The 23706-nt window shown below is 42.3% G+C and overlaps 1 protein-coding gene across 1 annotated transcript in view; it reads right to left on the bottom strand.

Annotated features, from left to right (window-relative positions):
• The window catches only part of klf12b (Kruppel-like factor 12b), a 33553-nt gene extending 14915 nt beyond the window's left edge, over window positions 1-18638 (bottom strand). Inside the window, exons 1-2 of the mRNA XM_037239154.1 lie at window positions 18391-18638; window positions 1972-2054 (exon numbers count right to left, since the gene is read on the bottom strand). Of these exons, the coding sequence (XP_037095049.1) occupies window positions 1972-2037 (66 nt within the window). The 5' untranslated portion in view covers window positions 2038-2054; window positions 18391-18638. The remainder of the gene's footprint in view (window positions 1-1971; window positions 2055-18390) is intronic.
• Between the last annotated feature and the right edge of the window lie 5068 nt (window positions 18639-23706).

The raw sequence follows: 23706 nt of genomic DNA, 5'->3' as shown, positions 1-23706 counted from the left end.
TCCAGCCTCTTTTGGGGGGAAGGGTCTAACAAGGCAGGCCATATTTCCAGCTTTGGCTCCCTGCCACCCAAATGAAGACCACATTTTTGTCACGGCCTGTCTGCCCTGCAACGGGGAGGCGCAGTCATTTGGGGCGGGAGATTGGATCTCGGCGCACTTCAAAGCTGCTTGGGGTTGCATCCAGATTGACATCGCTGCACGAATGGAGGGTGACTTCAGAGGAGTTCAAAAGCCTTGAGGCGCGGTAGTGAGCAAAACAGCCAGAAAGACCCGGAGAGGAACCACCTGCTGCCTCACTTAAGTGCTCAGATGAGATTTCTTATCAGCAAGTGGTACCTACTGTTTGCGACCAAACATTTCCTCAAGACCTAAGATAACCCATCTGGCTACAAGGATCTAGTGTTCTTCCCATGCAACATGCACCCACGAATGGAATGACCTCTGCTTCATTTTGACAACGAGACTCTTAAGTGATGCTTAACTAAAATCATGCATTAGTGGCTTTCATAGAAAGCAGCGTTTCTGACAGAGACACAGCAAAAAATCCTCATTGGAGTCGTAGCACGACATCTTGAGATCGGAAAATTCTAATATACGAGCAACTGGTGTGATGTATACACAACACATGGTCATCTAAAAATAAGCCTCTCGTGATCACCTGTAGGTTTCATAGCATCCGTAAGTTCATTAGCATCACTTCGGATTCTGACAAATAACCCTGCTCAAGGGCGGAACCGATCTTTTGAACCACAGGAATGAAGATGAGGTGAGTCGCATTAAACTTGAGTCGGACTTCCTGACTACAAACCTTGATAACTTGGGGAGGCTGGCTTATGAAATTACGTAAAAGGATTTAATAGCTACCAAAAAATATATTGGGGCTCTGTTGGAAATATTTTAGCTTTGTTCAGCTCATGATCAGAGGAGCCTTCTAAATGGACATTATAGGTTCAATTCCAATTTTTGCAATGTGAGATATTTGACAATTTGCACTATTCTTCCATGTGACTCAACTTGGGCTTTGCCCACCTGCAACATTTCTGTGATAAAATATAATTTACAAGAAAAAGATTATTATAAGTAATTTTTTGAGCATATTTAAACGTTACTCAATCACAGATCCGATTTTAAATCAAAAGGAATTGAACAATAATGCATCATTATTACAGAAACGTGGTGACCTGCACATGTGACGCACACACACACGCACGCACACAAACACGCACACACTCACACAGCTGTGGCAGCAACACAAAGCCTCTGTAGCCTAGCAACAGCTTCTCCATAACAAGACCACTTTATTTATAGGTATGCTGGACCAGAGAGCTCTGATACGCTACAAGGGCCATGCTAAGCCTGCGTGAATTAACATCGTTATAAACCCGACCCAACTAATAGCGAACTCGCTTTTAGAGACAATGGCGCCCGGCAGGAGTTTAGCGAGTGGCTCCAATTGCGTCAGTGATTCATACTTGGCGATAGAAGGCGTGACGGGAGAGTGTGGGGGGAGTTGAGGAAGAGATGGAGCTGTGATAGTGTTCTTCGGAGGAAGAGGAGGATTGTGTTTGCGTGGATGTGTGCGCACAAGAGGAAGATTATTCATGTGTTTGGAAGACAGAAGGGCAAGGGGAGGATCAATGGGGGAATGTAAAGATGCGAAGAGATACTGTAGTAGATTCAGAGTTTCTCATGTGACCCAGCCTCCCTGATGACAATCCCCCCAACTAGCCCCGAAAACCACCTCCTCCTTGCTAATGCATTCCTGTCCCAGCTGTGGCTCTCCTTCTCTTCCTCCTCGCTACCATGCTCTCCGACCACTCCTCATAGCCCCCACGCTCGCTGTCTGGCTCACTTGCTCAAGCCTGGGAGTGATTATCTGCCCATTGCCGGGAGGGGGAACGAAGGAGAGGAAAGCAAGAGGGGGGTGGTGAGGGAAATGGGGAATCGTCTGGAAAACAACTGCTCGCTTACCCCTTGTTGCGATTCCAGGGGCTCGGCTTTGACTCGGACTGCAGGCATTCCGTCAAGCATTAACATCCTGTCTCTTCGGCGGCCTGTGAAGGGACAAAGAGGAGGCGTATGCATGTTAAGTTAGATCCTGCGTAGAAGTAAACACATATGTCTGTCACAAACAACTGGGAGTTAATTTCTGACCCTAAAAGGGTACGATCCAGACCAGCATTTCCTAAACTGAACCCACTGCTGATGTAGGAGTTCACTTAGTATCTGATTGCCGTGGATATTACACGGGATCAATCCTCGCCGTGTTCATATCCAACCTGTAACAGGATTTCAACCAATCCAGGTAGTTCTTCTGACTGAGGAGCAACCGCGACTACGTACAGACAATCTAAAAAAGACTGGTTGGATGGATGGATGGATGGATGGATGGATGGATGGATGGATGGATGGATGGATGGATGGATGGATGGATGGATGGATGGATGGATGGATGGATGGATGGATGGATGGATGGATGGATGGATGGATGGATGGATGGATGGATGGATAGGGTGGACGGATGGATGGACGGACGGACGATAAGTTGAAGATAAGTTGACAGTTGAGACTGACAAAGAGGTCACAAGAAAAGAAGAAGAGCTCGATTTCCTGGTAAAATTCAACGCTTATCCATCCATCCATCCATCCATCCATCCATCCATCCATCCAAAAGATGTAAGGAAAAATATTCACTTTCTTGACATGATTGATTAAAAAAAATACACACACAATGAATCATTACAATAAAAAATATCCCAGAAGCATTGCGGCTTGTCAAAATGCACTTCAGCAAATTCCAGTCTCATCAGTCTCAAGTTATTTCTGTGATGATTGTGGCTTTTTTACACTTAAACAATGGGGTACCATCAATTTTGCTTGCACCCTGTGTGGAAAGAAAAGAAAACAGTAACCGCTGAAAGAAACAGCAGGCTCAGTTCTGGGGCTGCTTTACTAAATCTAGCACAGGGTGTCTTGAACCTGGGCTGGGTCTAAAGAAATCTCAAGACTATCGTGGCATTCTGGAGTGAAAAGATGGTGCAATAAACTTTTACTTTTCTGTACAGGCTAATTTCACCAGTTTATTCTTAAGGATAATTCTGTTGGACCATTAAATAACAGAATGAATTTTATTGGTCAATTTGCAGTAAGTTTTTACATTATATTTGAAGTTATTTTAGTGATCAATTTGATTTTTTCTGTCGTCGTTAAGGGTCTGGAGGCCAATTATGACTGTTAAAGTTATATGACTAGCTAATTAATGCTAATACATTTGCATTTCCTAATTATAATATATGCCAAATGTACAGAAGAAGCTACTTATTAAAATGATTTAATGTTTTATATAAAACATGAAAACTTAATATGGAATAAACATTTGAGGTTAGCATTTTGGGTAGATCCTTCGACAACTGTTTCAGTTCCTCATTTGGCCTTCAGCATAAGGGGCAGCAATCAAGGTCAAATACCATGTTGCCATTACCTACAAGATTTTAATTCTAATCCTCACCTTGATGAACAAATTATAAAACCTTGATGGAATAAAAACATTAAGAAAAACACTAATAAAAAAAATGACCTTTAGTTTTAGAAGGGCTGAACTAGACTACTGTGCACCATAGGACTAATAAATGGACTCCAACGAAACCATTTGTGCAGTTTCCAAGGCTCAAAATATTTCCAGGTACTATAGGTCGCAGAGCTGTAAAAGTTCATACCGGTAGTTCAAAAAGAAAACTTTTGAGTGACAAATGAATGGCCGTCAGGGGTCCGATGATATACTTTTAATTCTGGCACTGATCAAACACAGACATGAATTAGTATGAGCTGAGTCATTATGCTGTTTTAATAAAGACATTGGGCTGCCTGATGGGCTGCCGCAGGCCTATTCGTCTTTCAATGATGAACAATAACAGGCTTGTATAAGTAGTTACTCAACAGTTGTTGCGACACCATCGCTAGGTCACGGTTCCACATGTCATTCAGGCAAAAAAAAAAAATGCTGCAAATGCACAGCAAACAAACAGACATGTGCAAGCAAACGTTCTGCCGCCCCCAGAGTGAGCACTCAGCCTCTGTCTGGAGGCCTGTAAATGGTGCTGCTGTAAAAGCAATGAAGCCGATAACAAAACGTATATTCCACATCCCCCTCAGCCGGAGACGACCTTAGGTAGCAAGCCCTCTTATTATTCTAACAGAAGTGTATAATACAAACATGGCAAGTCACTTCCACATGGTAACGCTGTTACTCCATCATATCCGTTACTCCGTCAAGTCCGCCTTTGTATTGACTCAAGAGGTGGACAAATAAACACGATCAACGGCGTACAATCCTTCCCCTTCGATACTTTCCTAACCTAATTGATTGAATGGGACCATTACTTAAGATGAACATGATAGTATTTTGCAGGTCTTCCCAGTAAATATTTACAATTGCGGAGAAACTCCATGAGTAATGTCCCGAGGTAAATATATTGGGCTTTGGTACCATTTATTTATAAAACTTTGCCAGTCGAGTTGAATTTGGTTTGCTTTCGGTAGAATTAACGGTAAATCCTGAGGTCTCGAATACGTCTCCACCACAGAATCTGTAGACCGGTATCAGCGAGGCTCGTTCCCTTTTGTCTAAGAACTAATTTGAAGTGTTTTGTTCTCATTCCATTCATGAACTTATACTAGTTACACAAATGTCTAATCAATGCAAATAGCCGAACCGTCTGCAGGAAGCCGCACCTAAACGAATTGTATGAAGAAGTGTTTCACCAATGAACAGGTCCACCAGATCTGACCAAAATGATCTGAGTCCAAATTCTCTGTGGAAAGAGATAGTAAGGCACCCTTTTCGGGCAACTGAAACCATTAATTTATCCAGAAACAAAGGGCCGATTAAATGCTACCTACGGTCCACTACTTCTCCAGCGCAAGGATAATCCTGCGGGTGTATGTGTGCGATGGAGGTAGCGCGATAGAGGGGAGGGAGGATTTACTCCTTCTCAATCTGCAGCCTCCACTTCCAATCCCCTCCCCACACACCCACACACACACATATATACCTCCCTCTCAGGTCTAAGTCCCTCAGGTACCCTGGCTGTGCTGCTATTGTATTGTTGTCCAGCATGTCCTTCGGCTTCGGGTCTTGGTAGGCCCAGATAGCGTTGCCATGGTAACTGTTTGAGCGGGTGGAGCAGCAGCCAGAGTCCTGCCTTGAGCCATGTGTTGAAGAGAATAAGCAAAGGGAGTGTGGCAGCAAAAAAAGTAAATGGCTTGTTTTCTCTGATAATAACGCCATCCCAAAATATGAGCTCTTTTAATGTATTCATGTCAGCCAATGAATGAAAATGCAAGGTAAGACAGAAAAGAGCCACTCTATCCATCTGCGGTCTCGCTAATCCAGCGCTGTGTGAATACCCTCATAATGAACTGGCCCGCAGCGAGCCATTCATGGGAAATCAATGGCCAGTGCACGCCGCTGCTTGCGACAGCAATGACCAAAGTGCAAACAACGGCGAGGGAGGCCGCACGCCGAGTAACGAGCTAATGGAGGGGGGTCAGGTCGAAATACTTTGACCGACTGCTCCGCCGCAGGTCCGGCGAAGCCGTTCCTTTGCTAAAAGTCGTCAAACGATGAATTCAAGAGCCTTCGTCAGGGAATTCGCCGCGCAAGCGACCATGAACTGCTGTCTGTCCATCAGCAATGCGCTCTGTGTGTGCGAGATAGCGGATGGGTGGGGGATGTGGTGTGGGGGCGGTGGTGCAAGGTAGATTAAGATCACCTTTCCATTTGCTGCGCTCTGAAATAAAATGGCCATCCCAGGTGTGTGGGGGAGTCAGACGCAGTGAGGGGGCCAAGTCAGTGGAGTGTTGAGGCATTTCATTTTTGCTTCCAACAAGCTAAATCCCTTGAGAAAAAGTTGACTGAAGTTTTAGCAGGCAAAAATACATAAAAAAAAAAGGAAAAACAACAACTCTAAAACGACATACAGTACACCACTCATCGAGAAAGGGTTTTTACAAAGTCTTGGTTCTGAAGAGGTTGGGAAAAAAATCTTAATGGATGAAGGATTACGATCAGGGTAGAACTATTGGTTTAGCTCCCAGGTGTCAAACTCAAGGCCCGGGGGCCAGATACGGCCCGCCACATCATTTTATGTGGCCGGCGAAGACAAATTGTGCATCAAATTTGTGTCATTACTAGAATTCCAAATTGTCTTCACTTTTAATAATATATTTTTCTTTTTTATATTTGATCAGCTTTTTACTCGTCTGTTTTGAAAACGAGTTATTTGTCAATTTGTTTTGAAGCTTTTACTGTATATAATATGAGGTGCTCATACATTTATTTGGGTTGACAGTCATAATGGCCCTCCGAAAAAAGCTATGACTACAATAGGGCTCGCGAAAAAAATGAGTTTGACTCCCCTGGTTTAGCTCAAACCTCAGATTGACTGGTGACTTGATTAACGTGCAGATACGGTAACCTACAATGTTACCGTAACCAGAATCCCACCCAGCATTTATTCTCCTTTTCCTTTTACACTAGCGAAGCGAGGTATTGCAGTGTGCAGTCACATAACAACACAGCATCAGATTATTAGATGACACCCATTCCAGTGTCAACAACAACGGTGCGGCAGAAGTGAGCGTCAAATTAAACTGTAACAACTCTCATACTAGCTCAGCTGCCATGAAATTCCAGTCAACCGTGTTGCCCTAATTTTGAGTGGTTTGTACATAACAGGACCACGGAAAAAAGGCGAACAAATTCCAGCTTTGTGTGATTACTACCGATACCTCCTCTGAAAGTGGGACATTTCTGGATTGACTTTTCCCCCACTTCTGTCTTGTTGATGTTTTCTCCAGAGGAGGCCAATCACACAACTACCCATTCATCGTCATTCAAGTTTGCAAGTGGCCTGGACCCTAACGTTGGGCGATTGGCAAAGTACGGTCTCGACTGGTCACCAGCCAATCGCAGCAGTAACATGACATCATGAACTGAATATCGAAAGTGAAAGCTGCGGTCGTCTGAAGACAAACTCTCACCCAAAAAGCCAACAAGACTAAAAAAAAAAAAAACATTTCTGTCTGGTTCGTGGCATTGTTAGCTTTAGCATCCATGTGATACTGGTTTACAGAGAACACTTTGGATAAAATGAACTGCAGATTTGCTCTAAGCTTCGTCTGATTGCTTTGATAAGCAGAAAAGACCAGACGTGTGTGTGTCGGTTGCACACCCTTCTGTGTTATCTCAACACGAGCGGGTGAAAGAACCCATCCGGCTTATCTCCTGGCTAGCGCAACACTATTTCTTCAGGTGAAAGTTAAGCTTGAATCAACTTATTGAAGCAGATGTAATAAATTGCCACTTTGCCTGCCCTTTCCTTCCATGCGCATCTCCTAGTCCGAAACAGACTGTGCCACCCAGCCTCCATCATGCTTTGTTTCCATGTCGAGTGCCCCGGGGCGGCCGGCTACATCTGTGTCGCAGAGGCCGGACCTGCTGCCATTGGCCCTGCATGCAAGGGAGGTCAAGAGGAGTGATGAGGCAAGGAAGTGGCCAATGAATTATCTGGGGTACATAAAGGGAGTTGATAGCGAGATGGAAGAGGCGAGCTCGAGGGTGAGACGGTTGAGCAGCACAGGGAGGGGGGGAAAGGAGGAGGAAAAGGAGGGAGGCAGAAAAGCGAGAGAGGGTAGAGAGGGGATATGGACCACAGCCAAGGCCCGGTCGAGCGCAAAGCACACAGTGCAAGAATGCCAACAGACCCTCCCCTCCCCTCTGCCTTCCACCGGGTCCTCCACCATAGCAGAGAGCGAGAGAGTGGGGAGAATGAGATGTTAAAAAGCTTCCTTTTCGGATTGGTGCAAAAATCTAAAAAGAGCCCAAATGATTTCCTGTGGACACCCCCCTGAACGTGACACAGTCATAATGGGCCTAGCAGCTCACTCCTACACTAGTTCTGTTCGGCAACACTTGGAAATCTGCTTGATTTAGTGATTTAGACACAATGGAGGCTAATGTTGAAGGCAATAAAGCACCGTTTGACTGGATGATGTCGCCTTCGTGTGTTTCAGGGCTTGAGTTGGATTCCATTACAGTAGCCGGGTCAAAAGGAAGTGCACGGAAGCAAACAAAGGGACGATGTGATCAAATATACTTTAACCTTCAACCCTTTGCGTGTATGCAAGGTGGCCAAAGTAGCTTATTTCAATGTTCAAATCATTGCGTTTGCTCAGTTTAGCAATCCCAATTGCAACTGATCTTCAAACATCATTGTTTTTCCTTCTTTCTCTTTTCGCTTTTTTGAATGACACCCAAAGCATAATGCTTGATATTTTCAAGTTCAAAGCTCAGTCTGGTATCCTTTTTTTATCTTTTTATCTACTACAATGTCATGACTAATTTAGTTCCTTATTGTTAGACCAGTATTGATTTTAAATGCTATCCTTTTAATTGACAAAACTCACAAAATACACCAGTGTTCATGCTAATCAGGCAAACATCCCTTGAAAAGTTGATTTAAATTGACTTTTCAACCCTGAAAAACAAATGCTGGCCTATTATTAAATAAAAGTCTGGCGTTTATTACAGAGATGGACAAAATAACTTCTTTAAATTATTATTATTTAAGAAAAAATGATAGAGCTCAGTGAATGATTTCACAATTTCCATTTCATAAGCCTTATTTTGCTTTTTTTTTTAATTGATTGCAAATTTGCAGCTTACAAATTCAAAGGAATTTGGTTGAACACATGAACGCCCACTGGTAAAAAGGGTTCACAATAACACAAATATGGGCTATACAAAACTGTCTAATTATATTGTATATCTATTTAGTGTTACATAAAACCCTTTGGAAGGAACCAAAATGTTATTCACATAATACACTCCCGCGACCCCCGTGGGGACTAAGCGGTTCAGAAAATGGATGGATGGATGGATAATATGCTGTATCACTTTTGAATAAATGCTTGCGAGAACAAGTTTGACCTATTGTTTCTCTTGACAAGACTCAAGAGAAAAACACAATGCAGGATCATTTTACTGAACCACCAGGCAAGAATGTGCCAGACTCACATGCTCATGGGTATGACTTGCAGGCGTTAGCTTGGTCACAAAGAGAGAAGATCATTGACACACAACAGACAGACAAGACCTATGTTACCAAACTGAAAGCAGTGTAACACTGTAAAATTTGACACTCTTGAAGGTCTGTTGTTGTTTTTCTGGGAACATATAATGAATATTTATCAGCATTTTCCAAAGATTTTTGTAAAAACATTTTATTGTTGTTTAGCGGCCCCCTTAGATATTCATAGTCTCTTAATTTACTCTTTGTTAACGTGGAAAACAAACTCAGTTTTGAACTCATAATAATCTTTTTGTATACAATTCAACTAAAATGATGTAAGAACACGCATTACTGAGCACCTTGGAGGAAACTGTGTCCATTTGTAGTTGATACGATAAACAACATATGCACAAGCCCCTTGGAAGTTCCCATATTCTGCTGTATTGGCCTTGATTCATGGCTATTTCTGCCAGGGGGGATCCTGTGTCACTAATGTGAGGGAGGGTGGAGGGGGAAGTGAAGTTACCGGATGCAGCTGAAGTTGACTGCTTTGACAAACAAACACAAAATGTCAAAATAACACGGCAATGCAAAAGAATGAGTACGAGTGAGTTGATCGGAATCATGCAAGCGCCGCACTATCAGGTGATAAAAGACCACTTGGACGGAAGTCCCCCCCCCTCCACGATAGAGATAATAATTAGCTTGGGGCATATCACTGCTTCCCTTCCCATCTGGCAAACACTAAAGCGTGCAATTTGATTAGAGGCAAAAGAACCAAATTATAATTTAGCTTTTCTTTGTCTACAATGGTAGCCAGAAGGGTGTCTTCTGGGCTTCAAATGTTGTGACTTACAACAAACCAATCAATACACACTTCATTAGGTAAGTCTACTGAGAATATGATACATTTTTAAAATCTGCCTTTAGAACAGTAATGAAGCTACAAATATCCTTGACTGACTAAGGTGGAAATGAACAATTATTTCATCTAACACATTGTAAACATCTCTTCGTGTAAGTTCTAAACTCCTGCTTCCATGTCATGGTTATATTGAGCAGGATAACGCTGAGTGAATAAACAAGGTCTAAGCTCATTGCAACCAATTAGTGCACTCCGATGTTTTTCCCTCAATTGTTTTCAGAGACGATCAATTATCAGTATAATTGCCTTTGAGGTTTGCAGTGGAGTAAAATTGAAAGTAGTGCTGAAAGACCAAAGTTAGGCCATGGAGCTCACCAAAATACTAGAAATGTAACTGTTGTGATCCGTGAGCATATGAAAACCATGTGTCGGAACATTTCGCTGAATTGGCTGCAGAAATAAAACGAACATAGGAATAAAAAAAACACCTGCATTTCATTTCATCAGCCATGTCTAAATACGCCAGGGGGGGAAATCATTCATAAATCTTCAGGGTTTCTTGTCTCTGCAAAAGTTCTCGACCTCTACAAAAACCACATAGTTCCCTTGAGAGGCTGCTCGGTCTGACAAATAAAACTCCAAAAAACTTTAAAGGGCTGTTTGGTTTTGTCTGCGCTTCCATCTGCGTGTCAGGCTCACTTCCTGAGTAGAATAAAATAAAATAAAATAAAATAAAATAAAATAGAATAAAATAAAAACGTGTATAGATTAGAATTTCTGGTATACTGTATGTAGTGGATTCTATTATGTGCAACGGTTATGGCGACGAGAACAAAACGAGCAAGAATAGGCAGCGTCATTGTATACCTAAGCCACACATTGCTCAACGTACTCAAATGGCTGCTGCTCTAGTCTGGCTACTGTGCAGGAACACCAACTCAAGCAAACACACCTTGTTTGTGACCTTTGCCTCCACCCACCTATCTTTGGCTTCGAGACACACTCGCGCATAAATCCACGCAACCGTCTCGCTCATGAAAGCAGAAGAATAGAAGCCCATTCAGCACACAAGCTGCCACCTACAGCCACCCACAGTGTGCGCTAATTCACACTCACATTGCTCCTGCTCCAGAGAAGAGTGTGACATCCTCTTGCATCATGCGCCTCAAAAATGCTGCAGAGGAACAGCGACTATACAAGCCACGACCGTGACAGCTCTAACGTGAGGTGGCGTTACTCGAGGCTGACAAGTCAAAGCGATTTGTGACAGAGTTCCAGACACTTTTGTTCACAATTGACAATCACTTTTGATGAAACCATGAGAAAGAAGTTAAATACTCCACTGGAATGATTGAATCCCCACCCGGCCATAACACCCCAGAGTCAAAAAAACAGGTAGGAGGGCATGAGTGTGGACAAATGGTCACAACCCCTGTAAAAAACAGTGACAAATCTTCTCGCCATAGTTTCATGTGGGGAGGTGATGTGCCCACAGAGAATGTAGCCAGCTAGCTCCAGGGAGATCAAGAAGGGGAACACATTGCGACGACTTATCATCTCAAGAAGACAAAGCAGCGCCAAATCGCTGTCAGTGACAAAATGTGACTCGTGAAAACATCTGATGAAAGTTCACTTTTGACTTTTGGTACAAATTTATTTTCTCTGAGTTCTCCTGCATGCTGATTGTTTAAACGATAAATAACCGGTAAAACTAATTTTATCATGTCAGGAAACACATATCGATAATCGTGTCACATTTCAGCATTTTTCCTCCATTCCGATCAAACTCTGCAACCTTACATAGGCCTAATTGTCGGATGTCTCTAAAAGATGATCCGAAGTGATAATCTTTTGGTGTGTGTGTGTGGGGCAGGGGTTCTGTAAAGAGAGAATTTTGCTTCTTGCTCTGCTCGGAAAACAATTGACCTGTTTGATGGCGAGTCCTTATGTGTGTGGTGAACATCATGAGCCACAGGCCACGAATTTTTGTAACGTGAAACAGAATGAACAAACAGCCAATCAAAAAGCTTTTTATAATGACTGTCTTCAGTGGAAGCGAGAGTTGCATTTCTGGTCTCTCATAACGTTGTTCCCTAATAATCTAATTTGTTAAAGTCAGCGCAATGAGTTGGCGGCAATGACAGTAAATGCTTTATGAGTGATCCCTAAGATACGTTATTGTTCTTTTTAAGCTCCAAACCAAAATGAAATATTTCTTATCTGGTGCCCTCACTCGGAGGTGCATTTGGGAGTACCAGCATGCTCACAATAACCTGCATGCCTCCCAACCACCACCCACATAACTCCCTTGCTCTATATGGAATGCCGCTTAAATTCACTCCTGCCCTAATGGGGGTTTCTCTCGGTAGCCTTTTATCCCTCCAGGCTGTGTGTTGCATGTGTACGCTGGTGCTCTAACATGTATTATACAGTATGTCTTAATGTGCGTCAGCAAGTGTCCCTTCCCTCACCCCAACCCTTCCGACCCTGGATATGCAGTATGTACATACAATATCCACAATGGCTTGCCCACTGAATACATCATATCACACGTGCACTCGCACGCTCTCTAAAGACCGGCCGAGATGTTTTACTACATGTTTGCCATGTCGAGACATTGATGCACTGACTCGTTTCCAGGAATGTCTGTCAGCAACTCGCATCGAAACACTTTAGTTTTACATGAGTTTACGGGCAACACCAACATTGCCTAATAGAGATGATAAAGGATACCGGCAAATCAGGGTACCATGTTATACAAGGGTAAATAGAACAAAAATACTTTTAAAATTTGATTTTTGGGGAATGCATTATACACACGTGCGAAATAAAACTGAAAAAGGGGGGGTCGTCTTACATTCGGGGTCTAGGCAAAGGCTTTTTTCAAACTTGAGTCTTGAAAAAGAAGGGGTCGTCTTATAATCGGGGTCGTCTTATATTCGGGCCAATACGGTATATAAGAGAATTTACGGTACTTCACATCAAGCAATTCCAGGTCAAGAATTATACCAATTTTTGGTTTCTACCAGTCTTGAGGTGGCATAACAGAAAGCTAATCAAGAACGTCGCAAAATGCATTGTCGCATCTGCCTCAATTTCCAGAGATTCAGTCATCAATTATGGTCCACTGACTCAACCTGCCACACCACTCATGTGAGATAACGCATAATCCATGTGTCTAATAATCACCGTTGTAATATGAAAAAGATCCAGTAATTTCAGTTATTCCAATAATATGATGGATGGAACGCAACAAGAGGGATTTTTTATACAGTCAGGTTTGTGCAGCAGAGATATGTTAATTTGTGTTTCATGGATAATCAACAAATTTACAACCTTTGCAATTTAAAACTAGCCTTGCAAACACAAATTGCCATCTCGGACTTTCATTTCATCCTTTCACGTGTGCCGATTTCATGCAAAGGCAGAGCTGCTAATATTTTTCGTACATGCGCCCTAATTAGAACATTTTTAACGACTTGGTCACTCCGAAGCGTCAACTGTGCAGTTTTTCCCTTTTTTTTTTTACCCACTCCAGCTTTTTAGCATCACTCAATAAAAGCCTCGCTGTGTTTACTTCAATTAGTCACCCAGTGACCATCGAGCGCTTCATTATTTTTCAGATTTATTTATTAATTTGTCATCCTTTGAGAGCATGTTGTGCCAAGCTCATACCTGGTGGAAGCCGTTCGCACCCGGGGAGTCACGGTCTATGGCGGGAAGTCGTTTGTGTTGACGCCAAAGACCTTGTGGAATGCCAGCGCTACCTAAATGGATTCCACATGTTGTTGACATAATTTCCTCCCCTTACAAGTTGACTCAGAGTGCCACACTGGCAGTATCTTTACACCCGCCCAACTCTGAGATGAAATTAAATCAGCACATTAATGGTTAAAAGCAGGAGGTCATTGTAGTCTTCTTAGCAACCCATATTTGGCCAGACAGTGAGAATCGTGGCCACAGATAGTCAGGCCCTACATTGGCATGCTTTTCCATCCTCGCCATGGAAACATGTGAAAGCAACCTTAAATCAGATGACGGGAGTAAAGCGTTCCTAAGCCAGTGGCTTCCCGTAAGGGTGTGACAACAGAAACAAGGTTGTTGTTTTTTTGCAAAGAGATCTTGGCTCATTGAGTGTCGATTAAGGCACAATCAGAGTCTTCCTCAGCTGTGTTTAAAGGTCAGTGTGCTGATAATATGTTTCGGTGAAATACTTCAAGACAAGAAGTTTCCATTGACAAGCTGTAACCCCCCTCGTTACAATGCAAGTTTTTTATTTTTTTAGTTGAGGGACAGCTCAGTGTTTAGACTATCTGCCGCAGCTTCGCAGGGCTGTTGCACAACACTTTCCGTGCTCGGCCGACAAAAGTCACATGCTGCGATCGCTCCGTGCGCACCCTTAACTCGATTTTGGTCAACAAACACGGGCTGGACACTGGGGTCGAAGGTTGAATCCACAAGAGGAAAACACAAAGAAGGAGGAGGGAACATTTTGTCACCATCTGAAAGGGTGAAGTAACAGCACAGGGAAGCTGGGTTGGTACATTCTCAGAAAATAAATGTTTCTCTTGGTATAAAATGGCTTCGATATAGGTTGGAAGCTCAAAGTTACGGAAAGTTACAGGAAAACACTGTTTGGTAAAGACACACTGAAAGATACACATGTACTGTTTCTGACAGTGTGAACTGTTATTTATTTATCTGTTGGAGTCAACATAGGAAAATGCCCAAACTTCTTCTCCCTTCCACATCAATTTTGTTGAATTCCAGCAACCACAAGTTTCAGAAGACCACAAATGAGGAAAACGGAAGGACTTACTTAGCTTTTTTGAGGGACTCGAGGTTGATTTGTTTAGACTTTTCTTCGACAACCATTAACAAAAAGTGGAAATTTGGTCAAGCATTCAGGGAGCTGATCGGATTTCCATTTTTTCCATTCGAAAAAAATCAGTTTAAAGGTCAAAATGTTGCCATTTTACGATAATATTAACCACTGTTAAACGAGAACACTATCAGAGTATTGAGAACAATTGACAATGACTACAGACAATGACTTGCATTGATAATAGGTAATGCTAACAGTTTAAGCTAATTCAAACATGTCATGACACAAAGATGAGGCTGGGAATATAATTTTAAAAGTCTGCTTACTTTACTGTATGTGTTCTCACTGTTGCTCTTCTTTAAACACACAATTGCAAGGCTGGCCTTTGTTTTGGAATATTGGTCACAAATTAATTTGTACAACAATTTTAGAGCCACAAAAGGTTTGTTACGTAAACTGACATCTTCAACTGCATTTTGTTTCCTCAACATTTAGCTTAAATTCCAAATTCCGTAAGTTGTACAGCCGTTTTAGAGGTTGCACCATATGGGGTCAACATTTCTACTGGTGTCCCACACATATGCACGTCAGAATTACAGATGTAAAGCTCATGTCCTCAAGTCCACATCACTCGCCTTTGGCTTGAAGTCATACGGAGAGCTGCAGTCTGTCTGCTAATCAATGTCTATACACTCAATAGACCCCCAAGCGGAACAATCATCCAGCGGTTTGTCAATACAGCAGCAGTTAACCCGGCTGATTAAGGCTAATGCTAGGCATTTTGAATCGAGAGGACAGAACTTCCTGACGGACTGTGTCTGTCAGCAGGCAACCAATTTGTGTGTCAGACAAGGAGATGCCTTTTAGCGGTGGCTGATTAAATGTCCCGGGCAGACGAGTGTTGATGGACAGATAGAGTCTATCCATTGGTGATTGCCTTTTTAATTGAGTCCCCTACCACCATCAGAACCGCCACCTGAGCTGATCGCAATCGTAAGCCTGTGTGCGGTATAAGGGGTATGAGCCACAATTGGAGTGACCGTAGAGGCAGTCGGCGGGGGGGGGGATTACAACTGGAACTGTCACAAGGTTTACTAGGTGAAGCAGTACAGTCGGCAGCAACCACTACAACATACCAGAAATTTTTGGGCTAAACTAGACTATGATGGTGTCACCTTTCTTCATTGACATCCAAAAACACTTCAAAGCATTTAGTCAGTGAATGCACAATCACTTTATTCTTGAAGTGACCTTCACCTTTGCACCTTTGTGGGTCACCGTCGCTGCTTTTCTGAGAATCTTAAGGCTCATATAGAGAGGAAATAGCACGTGTGTCGTGGCTCAGCTGACGAGAGCACATCGAATCGCCGCTAAACAAATCGCTACTTGGTGTCAAACTGCAGTGCAACTAATAGTAGGCTAAGATAACCAAAATATTAAAGACAGCTGTCTGTATGGTGCCGTGCAGTTCTACACCACTCTGCAGACTACAGATCAGAATTTGATCCGAATTTGGTCGCACAACTCATCAGACTTGAACTGCTATCATCAGCATGTTGTACAATCTTGAGCATATTTCAAAAACAATTCCAAAGGGCTGTTAGCAAATATGCAAAGAGAGCAGACATCTTGTTATCTAAGATAAGGGACATTATTTTGTTCTTTTTATGAAGTTAAACTTCTTTTCACATTTTTGTGAAAAATTGAAATGCTCCAAAAAAAATAAAGTGCGCCAAAGCACTGTGTGCTTTGTGTTAAGTTTTATTTTTGCAGTTATGAACAGTTAAGAATGATAAAATTGTACTTTTGAACATTACAAGGAGAGTTAATGAAGGTTTAATATTGGCGATAGCATTTTCCCCAAAACTTTTATTTCATATAGTAAAAATAGTTACAAAATAAAGGTTCATACAAGGATCTAAAAAAATCTCTCATATCAGAGCCGTAACAGCTTCCATCATTTATCCGTATTTGCCTCATCAGAACCTTGCAACGCCTGATCATGCAATCAGATGATTAGATGATGTCAACACCAACTTTGGGATGAGGAACAAAACAGTTTAACGGAGAACTGCTTTCAGCCTCGGGGTTCAGTCTTCGCGCCTAGTAGAAGATACAGACAACATCTCGCCTTTGATTTTGCTCAAGGTCTTTGGTTTAGTCCGATACAGATTTACAAGGTTTGCAAAAGGGTTTATTAGTCTGCGCAGCGTTTTAAGTACATGTCTTAATTAAGATGACACGGTCAGCTATCGCCATAGGCTACTGCTTTTTTTCTGGTCTAAAACTCTTATTCATACAAATATTTATTGTTATTATGACTGAAAACAGCACGATCATCGGTAAAAGTATGTTCTGACTTACACTGTAAGTGTGCTGTACACATTTGAATTGTGTCACTACCATAGGAACGGAACTACTACACTTTTGGTGATTTAAAAAAAAAAAAATCTGGTCAGCTATGTCCCCGCACGTTCCTCCTGTTATGATGGAGCATTACAATATTTGTGACGACAGACTTTTTTTCTTTCTCTGTTGTATTTGGCTGTTGTGCCAAATGTTACGGCCTGTGAGCGACCCTAACAGACCTCCAAGAGCTGATCCCGTCGCCCTTAATATGAAAATGTATTGAAGTAAGAGTTCAATTGGACACTAATAATCTAATTCGTTGAACATCAAGTGATCTGCAGGGGGTCTCATCCGCACACACACACGGGCACACACACGCAGCTGTCACACAGTTACAGTCACGGCGAGGGCCTCTCTCTGCAAACGTCGGGATAAAGTCACAGAGGTCAGCGCTCGGTTTCCACATCAAACCCCAGAGCAGAGGCCACCCTCCCACCTTTCGCCCGCCCACCACCACCCCATCGCCTCCCCCCTCACTCCCTCCTGCCTGCCCTCACTACGTTTACAAATGCCTTTGCTGTCAGATCTGACCACCTTCATCCCCCCCACTGTAATTGAAAATAACAGCCAAGGGCTACACCCCCCACCCCGCCCCTTTGGCCCAATGATGGTGTCCCCCTCTCTTGTCCTCTCCCTCTACTGGCCACCCTGACAGCTCCCCATCAATACCAATGACTATTACCCTACACTGCCGATGACATCCAAGACACCCAGCCCTGCAACACTCCCCCTCCATTACCCCCCACCCCGCGTGTCCTTCCTCCCGCTACCCGAGCCGCCCTAATGTTTAACCCGTTGCTAACAGTCGCCGTCTCTAAGCTGCCACACAGCAGGCTCGGGTAGGCAAACAACACACACAAGCACACATGCAAGCACACACACAAGCTCACACACACACACACAAGCTCACACACATACACACACACGCACACACTGGGCACAGAACTCTTTCTGAGAAGGGGGCAAACTTTTCCACTGTGCTTCAACGCAAGTTTGGCTCAGCTTTAAAAGTCACCTCGCAAAAAGGCTGAATTTAAACTTCACATTCGAAACATGCGGTGTCGCGGTGACACATAAGGTGAGCTGTCATCTCTCCTTGGGCAATGACAGCTGAAGCCATGCACACGCATAAGACAAATGAAGCGCACAACAACAATCACAACAACGGCAGCTCAAAGAGGAAGGAAGAGAAGAGGTAAAATGGTAAAGTGCACACAGACCTTGTGTCAGAAGCTTCAGAGCCGTGGAGACTGTTTTCCTTTCCACGGTCTCCTCTCCCTCTCCTCGTCTCCTCTGCTATCGTGAGTATGGACGTGTGTGAGAGTGTGTGTGCATGTGTGTGTGCATGTGTGTGCGTGTGTGTGTGAATGTGTGAGTGTACGCGCAGCTCCCTCCCCTTCTGCCTCAGCTGCTGCGCACAGGCAGGCAGCTCTCAGGAAATGAATGGGGAGCGCTGCACAGAGTTGTGTTGTACTTGCAAATGACTTAACCCCGCATCACATGATCCGCTCAAATGTAGGCTGGACCGGTGGGTGGAGGCTTTAGAAGCGCACACACATATACACACACAGTGTAGACAATATAGTCTAAGCTTCAACAGCATGCGTCGAATTACACAGGGGGGCCCCCGACGAAGAATCGAGGGGGTCTGACGAATCCAACCCCGGTTGGCCGCCCTCCTTCCTGCAGAGAGCCAACGGCCTCAGGCAGGGCATCCTTGGGCGTTTCAAAAAAATGTATTTTAAAGAACCTGCAAAGTCACTTTGTTTTGAAATACCGTAATTTTCGGACTATAAGTCGCACCGGAGTATAAGTCGCACCAGCCATAAAATGCAAACATATATATGTATATAAGTCGCTCCTGAGTATAAGTCGCCCCCCCCACCCAAACTATGAAAAAAAACGCGACTTATAGTCCGAAAATTACGGTACGTTAAATATGTTTGAAGATAAGTCCTGAAAGACAAAGAACAATTTAGTACTGAATTATTGAGATAGATTTTAACAGGATAACTGAAAAGGTGAAATCATTAATTTTTTCATCTATTCAGTTGCCCAGATTATTGGGTGTGGCTAAAATTAGGGCATGCAGAGACACCTGGCATGAGTATCTCAATATTTATGCTGTTTTCGAGGAAGATGGGAAATCAGATTTAATTAATTCGAATTTTCCTAGTTCTGACCTCAAAGCGTTGGAGGCGAATGTAAAAAACAACGATGGTCGATTCCGATAGCTTGTTCGTTGTTCTCGTTTATCACAACACATTTTGAACCTTCTTCATAATTTCATTTATTTATTTATATAAATAAAGAAGTATCATGTCTTCAAACTATTTCATTCATTTCACCAAACCTAATGCAGGTGACTAGCGGCATATCGTCACACCGTCAGAACAAATCAGGTTGTGTTATTTGAAGTTATTTTGAATAACTAAATTAATATAATAATAAATGAATGAAGGTCAATATTTGGTTATAATCTCGGGAATTATATTTTGCCATTCACAGATTGTGTCTCCATGCGGTCGCCATTGTCGAGTGACGTCACATTGTAGTCAGTTTGTGAATCCTTTTTTTCCTTGTTTGTGAATCCTTTTTTTCCTTGACTTCACAATTTGAACCTCACAGTTCAAAAAGGAATTCTAGTGCACTTTTTCTAGTTGGAAGTGGTAAAAGTCCGACGTCCCACTCTCCTCGAATGCAACATAAGAAGCCTTGTTTCAATTGCTAGTTACTTAATGACATTTTATCCCATTTCTACCTATTCTCTATCTTGTCATGTCTACAACCCCCCAAAATGCATCTTCTCTGAGGTGCTGTGCTGCATTTGAGGAAAGTAGGCAGTCGGAATTCTCACACTTTAACTAGGAAAAGTGCACGAGTACACCCCATTGAATTATAGGAGGTCCGAGTGGGATAAATCCGAATTGAAACCTTCCTCGAATGCAGCATTAGGCCATGTGCAGTGCACGGAGCAAGCCAATAGCAAGTTGGAAGACTCCATTGTGAAATGGCATGCTAAGAGTGGCTAACAGGTATTCCCTGCTAGTGGACTCGTGGACCAGCCGTCCGCCCAATACTCACGGCCTCGCTTCATATGCCACACATGCTGGGTTCAGACCAAACACGTAATATTGCCTCGCCCTCACGTGCCTGTCCTGTGTACGTTTGTTTGAAGAGGAACTACTGGAACTACTAGTGCGGAGAAGAGGAAAGACTTCTCCTTCGCCCTGAACAGAAAAACACTCATTTGAACATCACAAGTCAGTCTGGTGGCTGGTGGTTGTGGTACTTTGGCTTCTGAATGTTATCTTGGTTGACAGTTCAGCAGCAGTAAACAAGTCAATACTCTCACCACATATGGCACTTCAGTTCACATTTTCAAAATGAATGAACAAGCAAATTTATGGATGCTCGTCCATGGTCGCGGCATGTCAAATGCTTCTTCCACACTGTTCGTCTTACATTCCTGACTGTCGGTGCAAGCTATATTGACTTTATATGGAATTGCAACACCAGAGATGCTCAACTTGCCTTCGGTCTCACCGCAGCATTATGGGAAAGTTAATTCTTTACATTATGTTCATTAGCCTAAAAATTGTTTTCAAAATCCCCAGTATAGAATATGTAAAAACATAAAGCAATACTTATTTAATGATATAAATAGCACCTTGCTTGGATCCATTTTCGACTATAAATCATGTCCACAAATGAGACAATTTAGTACACCTAGAGGAGATAAACGACTGTGGTGGTAACTGTGCTAAATCATTTCTTCACGAAGCCGTCAGTGCCTGTTGGTATTGTGTCGTTTTGTTGATTTATGTATCTGGTGACTTTAGAAGGCTGTTTAACATGATAAGTCAAATATTTTATTAACCTTTTTTCTGCGTCTGTAAAGATGGATGTAAGTATAACTACCATGGATCATGTAGAGAATTATTGGATACTGTCATATTCTTTCTGTTTGTATTCATATTTTTTCCTGCAATCAATTTATTGTGATGGGATTGATTCATGTATTTACCTATTTTTATTTTACCACATTTTATATATAGTTAAACTCAATCATGTTTTTTGCATAATTTAGCTAATCCTAGTGATTATACTGGGAAAATGTTTTTGTTTCTTTTTGTGCATTTAAGTTTAAAAAAAAAACATGCAGTAATTTTCCATATTGTTATCCAAATCATGTCAATGCAATCATAATGACATCCACCAATGAATATGTGGAGGGAAAAAATTGACTTTAAAAAGATTAGCTAAATTATTATTATTATTATTAAGGGCGGCATGGTGGTGCACTGGTTTGCATCTCTGCCTCACAGTTAGGAGGGTGCGGGTTCGATTCGATATAGAAAATGGATGGATTATTATTATTATTATTTAATCCCCAAATTGTGTCTAAAAGTGTAGTAAGGTCTTTTACATAAATGTATTCATTTTAAAAATTAATTTCCATTTTATTATTTTGTCAACGGTATGTTTGTTTTCTAATCATTAAGTGATAAAGATTTTTATGGCTGGAAATTAGTTCTAATCTACGAATGGAAAAAAAACGAATAAAAAAATACATGAATATAAATCATATTCCATGGTGTGTTTGTGTGTTACCAGCCTTGGATAATACACTGGAACAATTCCGCCTAATGACTGCTTTTATTACACTGCATTTCAGCGAGTGCCTGATCCCCGTGCATGCATCTCAGATTCCCTCGCGGGCTTTTCCCATCTCGCAGTGGCTCCTCCCCTTGGGAGCATTCATTAAGGTAAAGGCGTCAAGACTCATCTGCATGTACACACAGTGTGCATGGAAGTAGTGAAGCATTGTTATTGGGTACGCCAGGGGATGATAGAGATGCTCGCCGAGGTACAATGAGGGCTAAGCATTTAATATTCCTCCTGTTTCAGTTCAGATAGTGAGAGCCTTGCGTTTTCCTGTCAGAGTAGAATGGCTGGGCGGAGGGGAAGAAAGACATGATAAATGGGCTTGGGTGGGCTCAATAAAGGGGTGCATGGGCAATTGTGTTGGGGTGCAATCAGAAGATGGAGGCTGGATAGATGGAGAGATGGCTGACATAGAGCACAGGTGTCGAAGCAAGTGACAAGCATGTGGAAGCTAAAGGAAAAGTCATTGCTTGGTGAAAAAGCACAATAAAATGGACGTCGAAGCTGAATAGTTGCAGAAGATCCATGTCAAAATAATTTGTTTGCACGAAGTTGGGCAATACAAATTAACAGAGGCGACTCAAGCCAACAGGAATGAAAGTAGAAACTGACTAAAATAAAGACATTAGTGGCTCTGAATATCACTTCACAGCAGTGGCGTTTGCTTAGGGACCACAAGGGAAGCAGCTTCCCCTGAAAGCCCTGCCGACCCCGAACAAACAAAAAAACATTGTGAAATATGTGTATGTACGTTCCAGGAACGAATTATATCCAAAAATACATCTTTTGCTCAGAATCAGCTATTTATGACCAGCAATGTCAATTTTCTACTAATCGCAACTGGATTTTTCTAAAAATCTTGGGAAGTTGCATCGGAAAATGGAGTATAGTCAAGAATAATGTAAATACTGTGTTGATTTATAAAACAGTGGTTAAAAGCGTACACTCTAAAAATATGTCTATTGTCTTCAGTCACAGTGTTTGGCTTTTTGTACAAAATTCACTGAAACAGTGACGATATGAACGAGTCAATATATTTGGTCACAAATTTAAAAGAAGCAAAACCAGTTATTAAATAATGTGGTTAACGTCGTATCTATACTAGCTATGGTGTACACATTTCATGGTGACACTCAGAGGGCAAGTCACCAGCCATGTATTCAAATGAGATAATTGCAGAATGCAAAACCATTCATCTGCTTCTTTTAATGGATTTTTCAAAAGTACAAAGAAGCTTAAAAGCATATCCAGCATTATTGTATTTTCTCCGTTTTTTACGATTTCCCAATGCTTTTTACTTGTTTGTATATTGAAAGGGTTGCGGGAGGGTTGTTACACAATTCTTGCAAAAAAAAAAAAAAAAAGCTTTTTGTCTGCTTTTTTTTCTCCATGACACCTACAGCAGTGCTCGACAGCACACCCACCTAAAATACTACAAACACCACTCGGAGCAAGAGGGAATTGCTCGGATCGCTCAGTGCCCGCAGCAGCGAGATGGAGGTGGAACTGCTTGTTACAATGATCCAGATGCAACACCAATGGATTTTTTTTTTTACCACGATACACACACACACATACATACACGAATGATGTGACATGTTGCTTGCTGTGTGGAAAAATCACAGCCTGTAGAACCTGAAGAAATTGAAGCTATGCTTTGGAAGACAGTCACAGTCCGTCATACCTGACATCCAGTTGTTGTTTTGGGGATTTGTGACAAATTGGCCTTCCTGTCAGTCTCAGAACCTCAATTTAAGATGAAGGTGCTAAAACAAGGTGATTGTCTTGTCAAACGTTTATAAGAAATTGCACTAAAAACTGTTTTGCATCTAAATTCAACTACGTATTTGCAAGCAACTTGGCACAGA

Source organism: Syngnathus acus, chromosome 21 (genome assembly GCF_901709675.1).
Source record: "Syngnathus acus chromosome 21, fSynAcu1.2, whole genome shotgun sequence".
NCBI classification, from domain to species: Eukaryota; Metazoa; Chordata; class Actinopteri; order Syngnathiformes; family Syngnathidae; genus Syngnathus; species Syngnathus acus.
The sequence above is the reverse complement of the archived record's forward strand: the minus strand, read 5'-3'. Positions and strand labels throughout refer to the sequence as shown.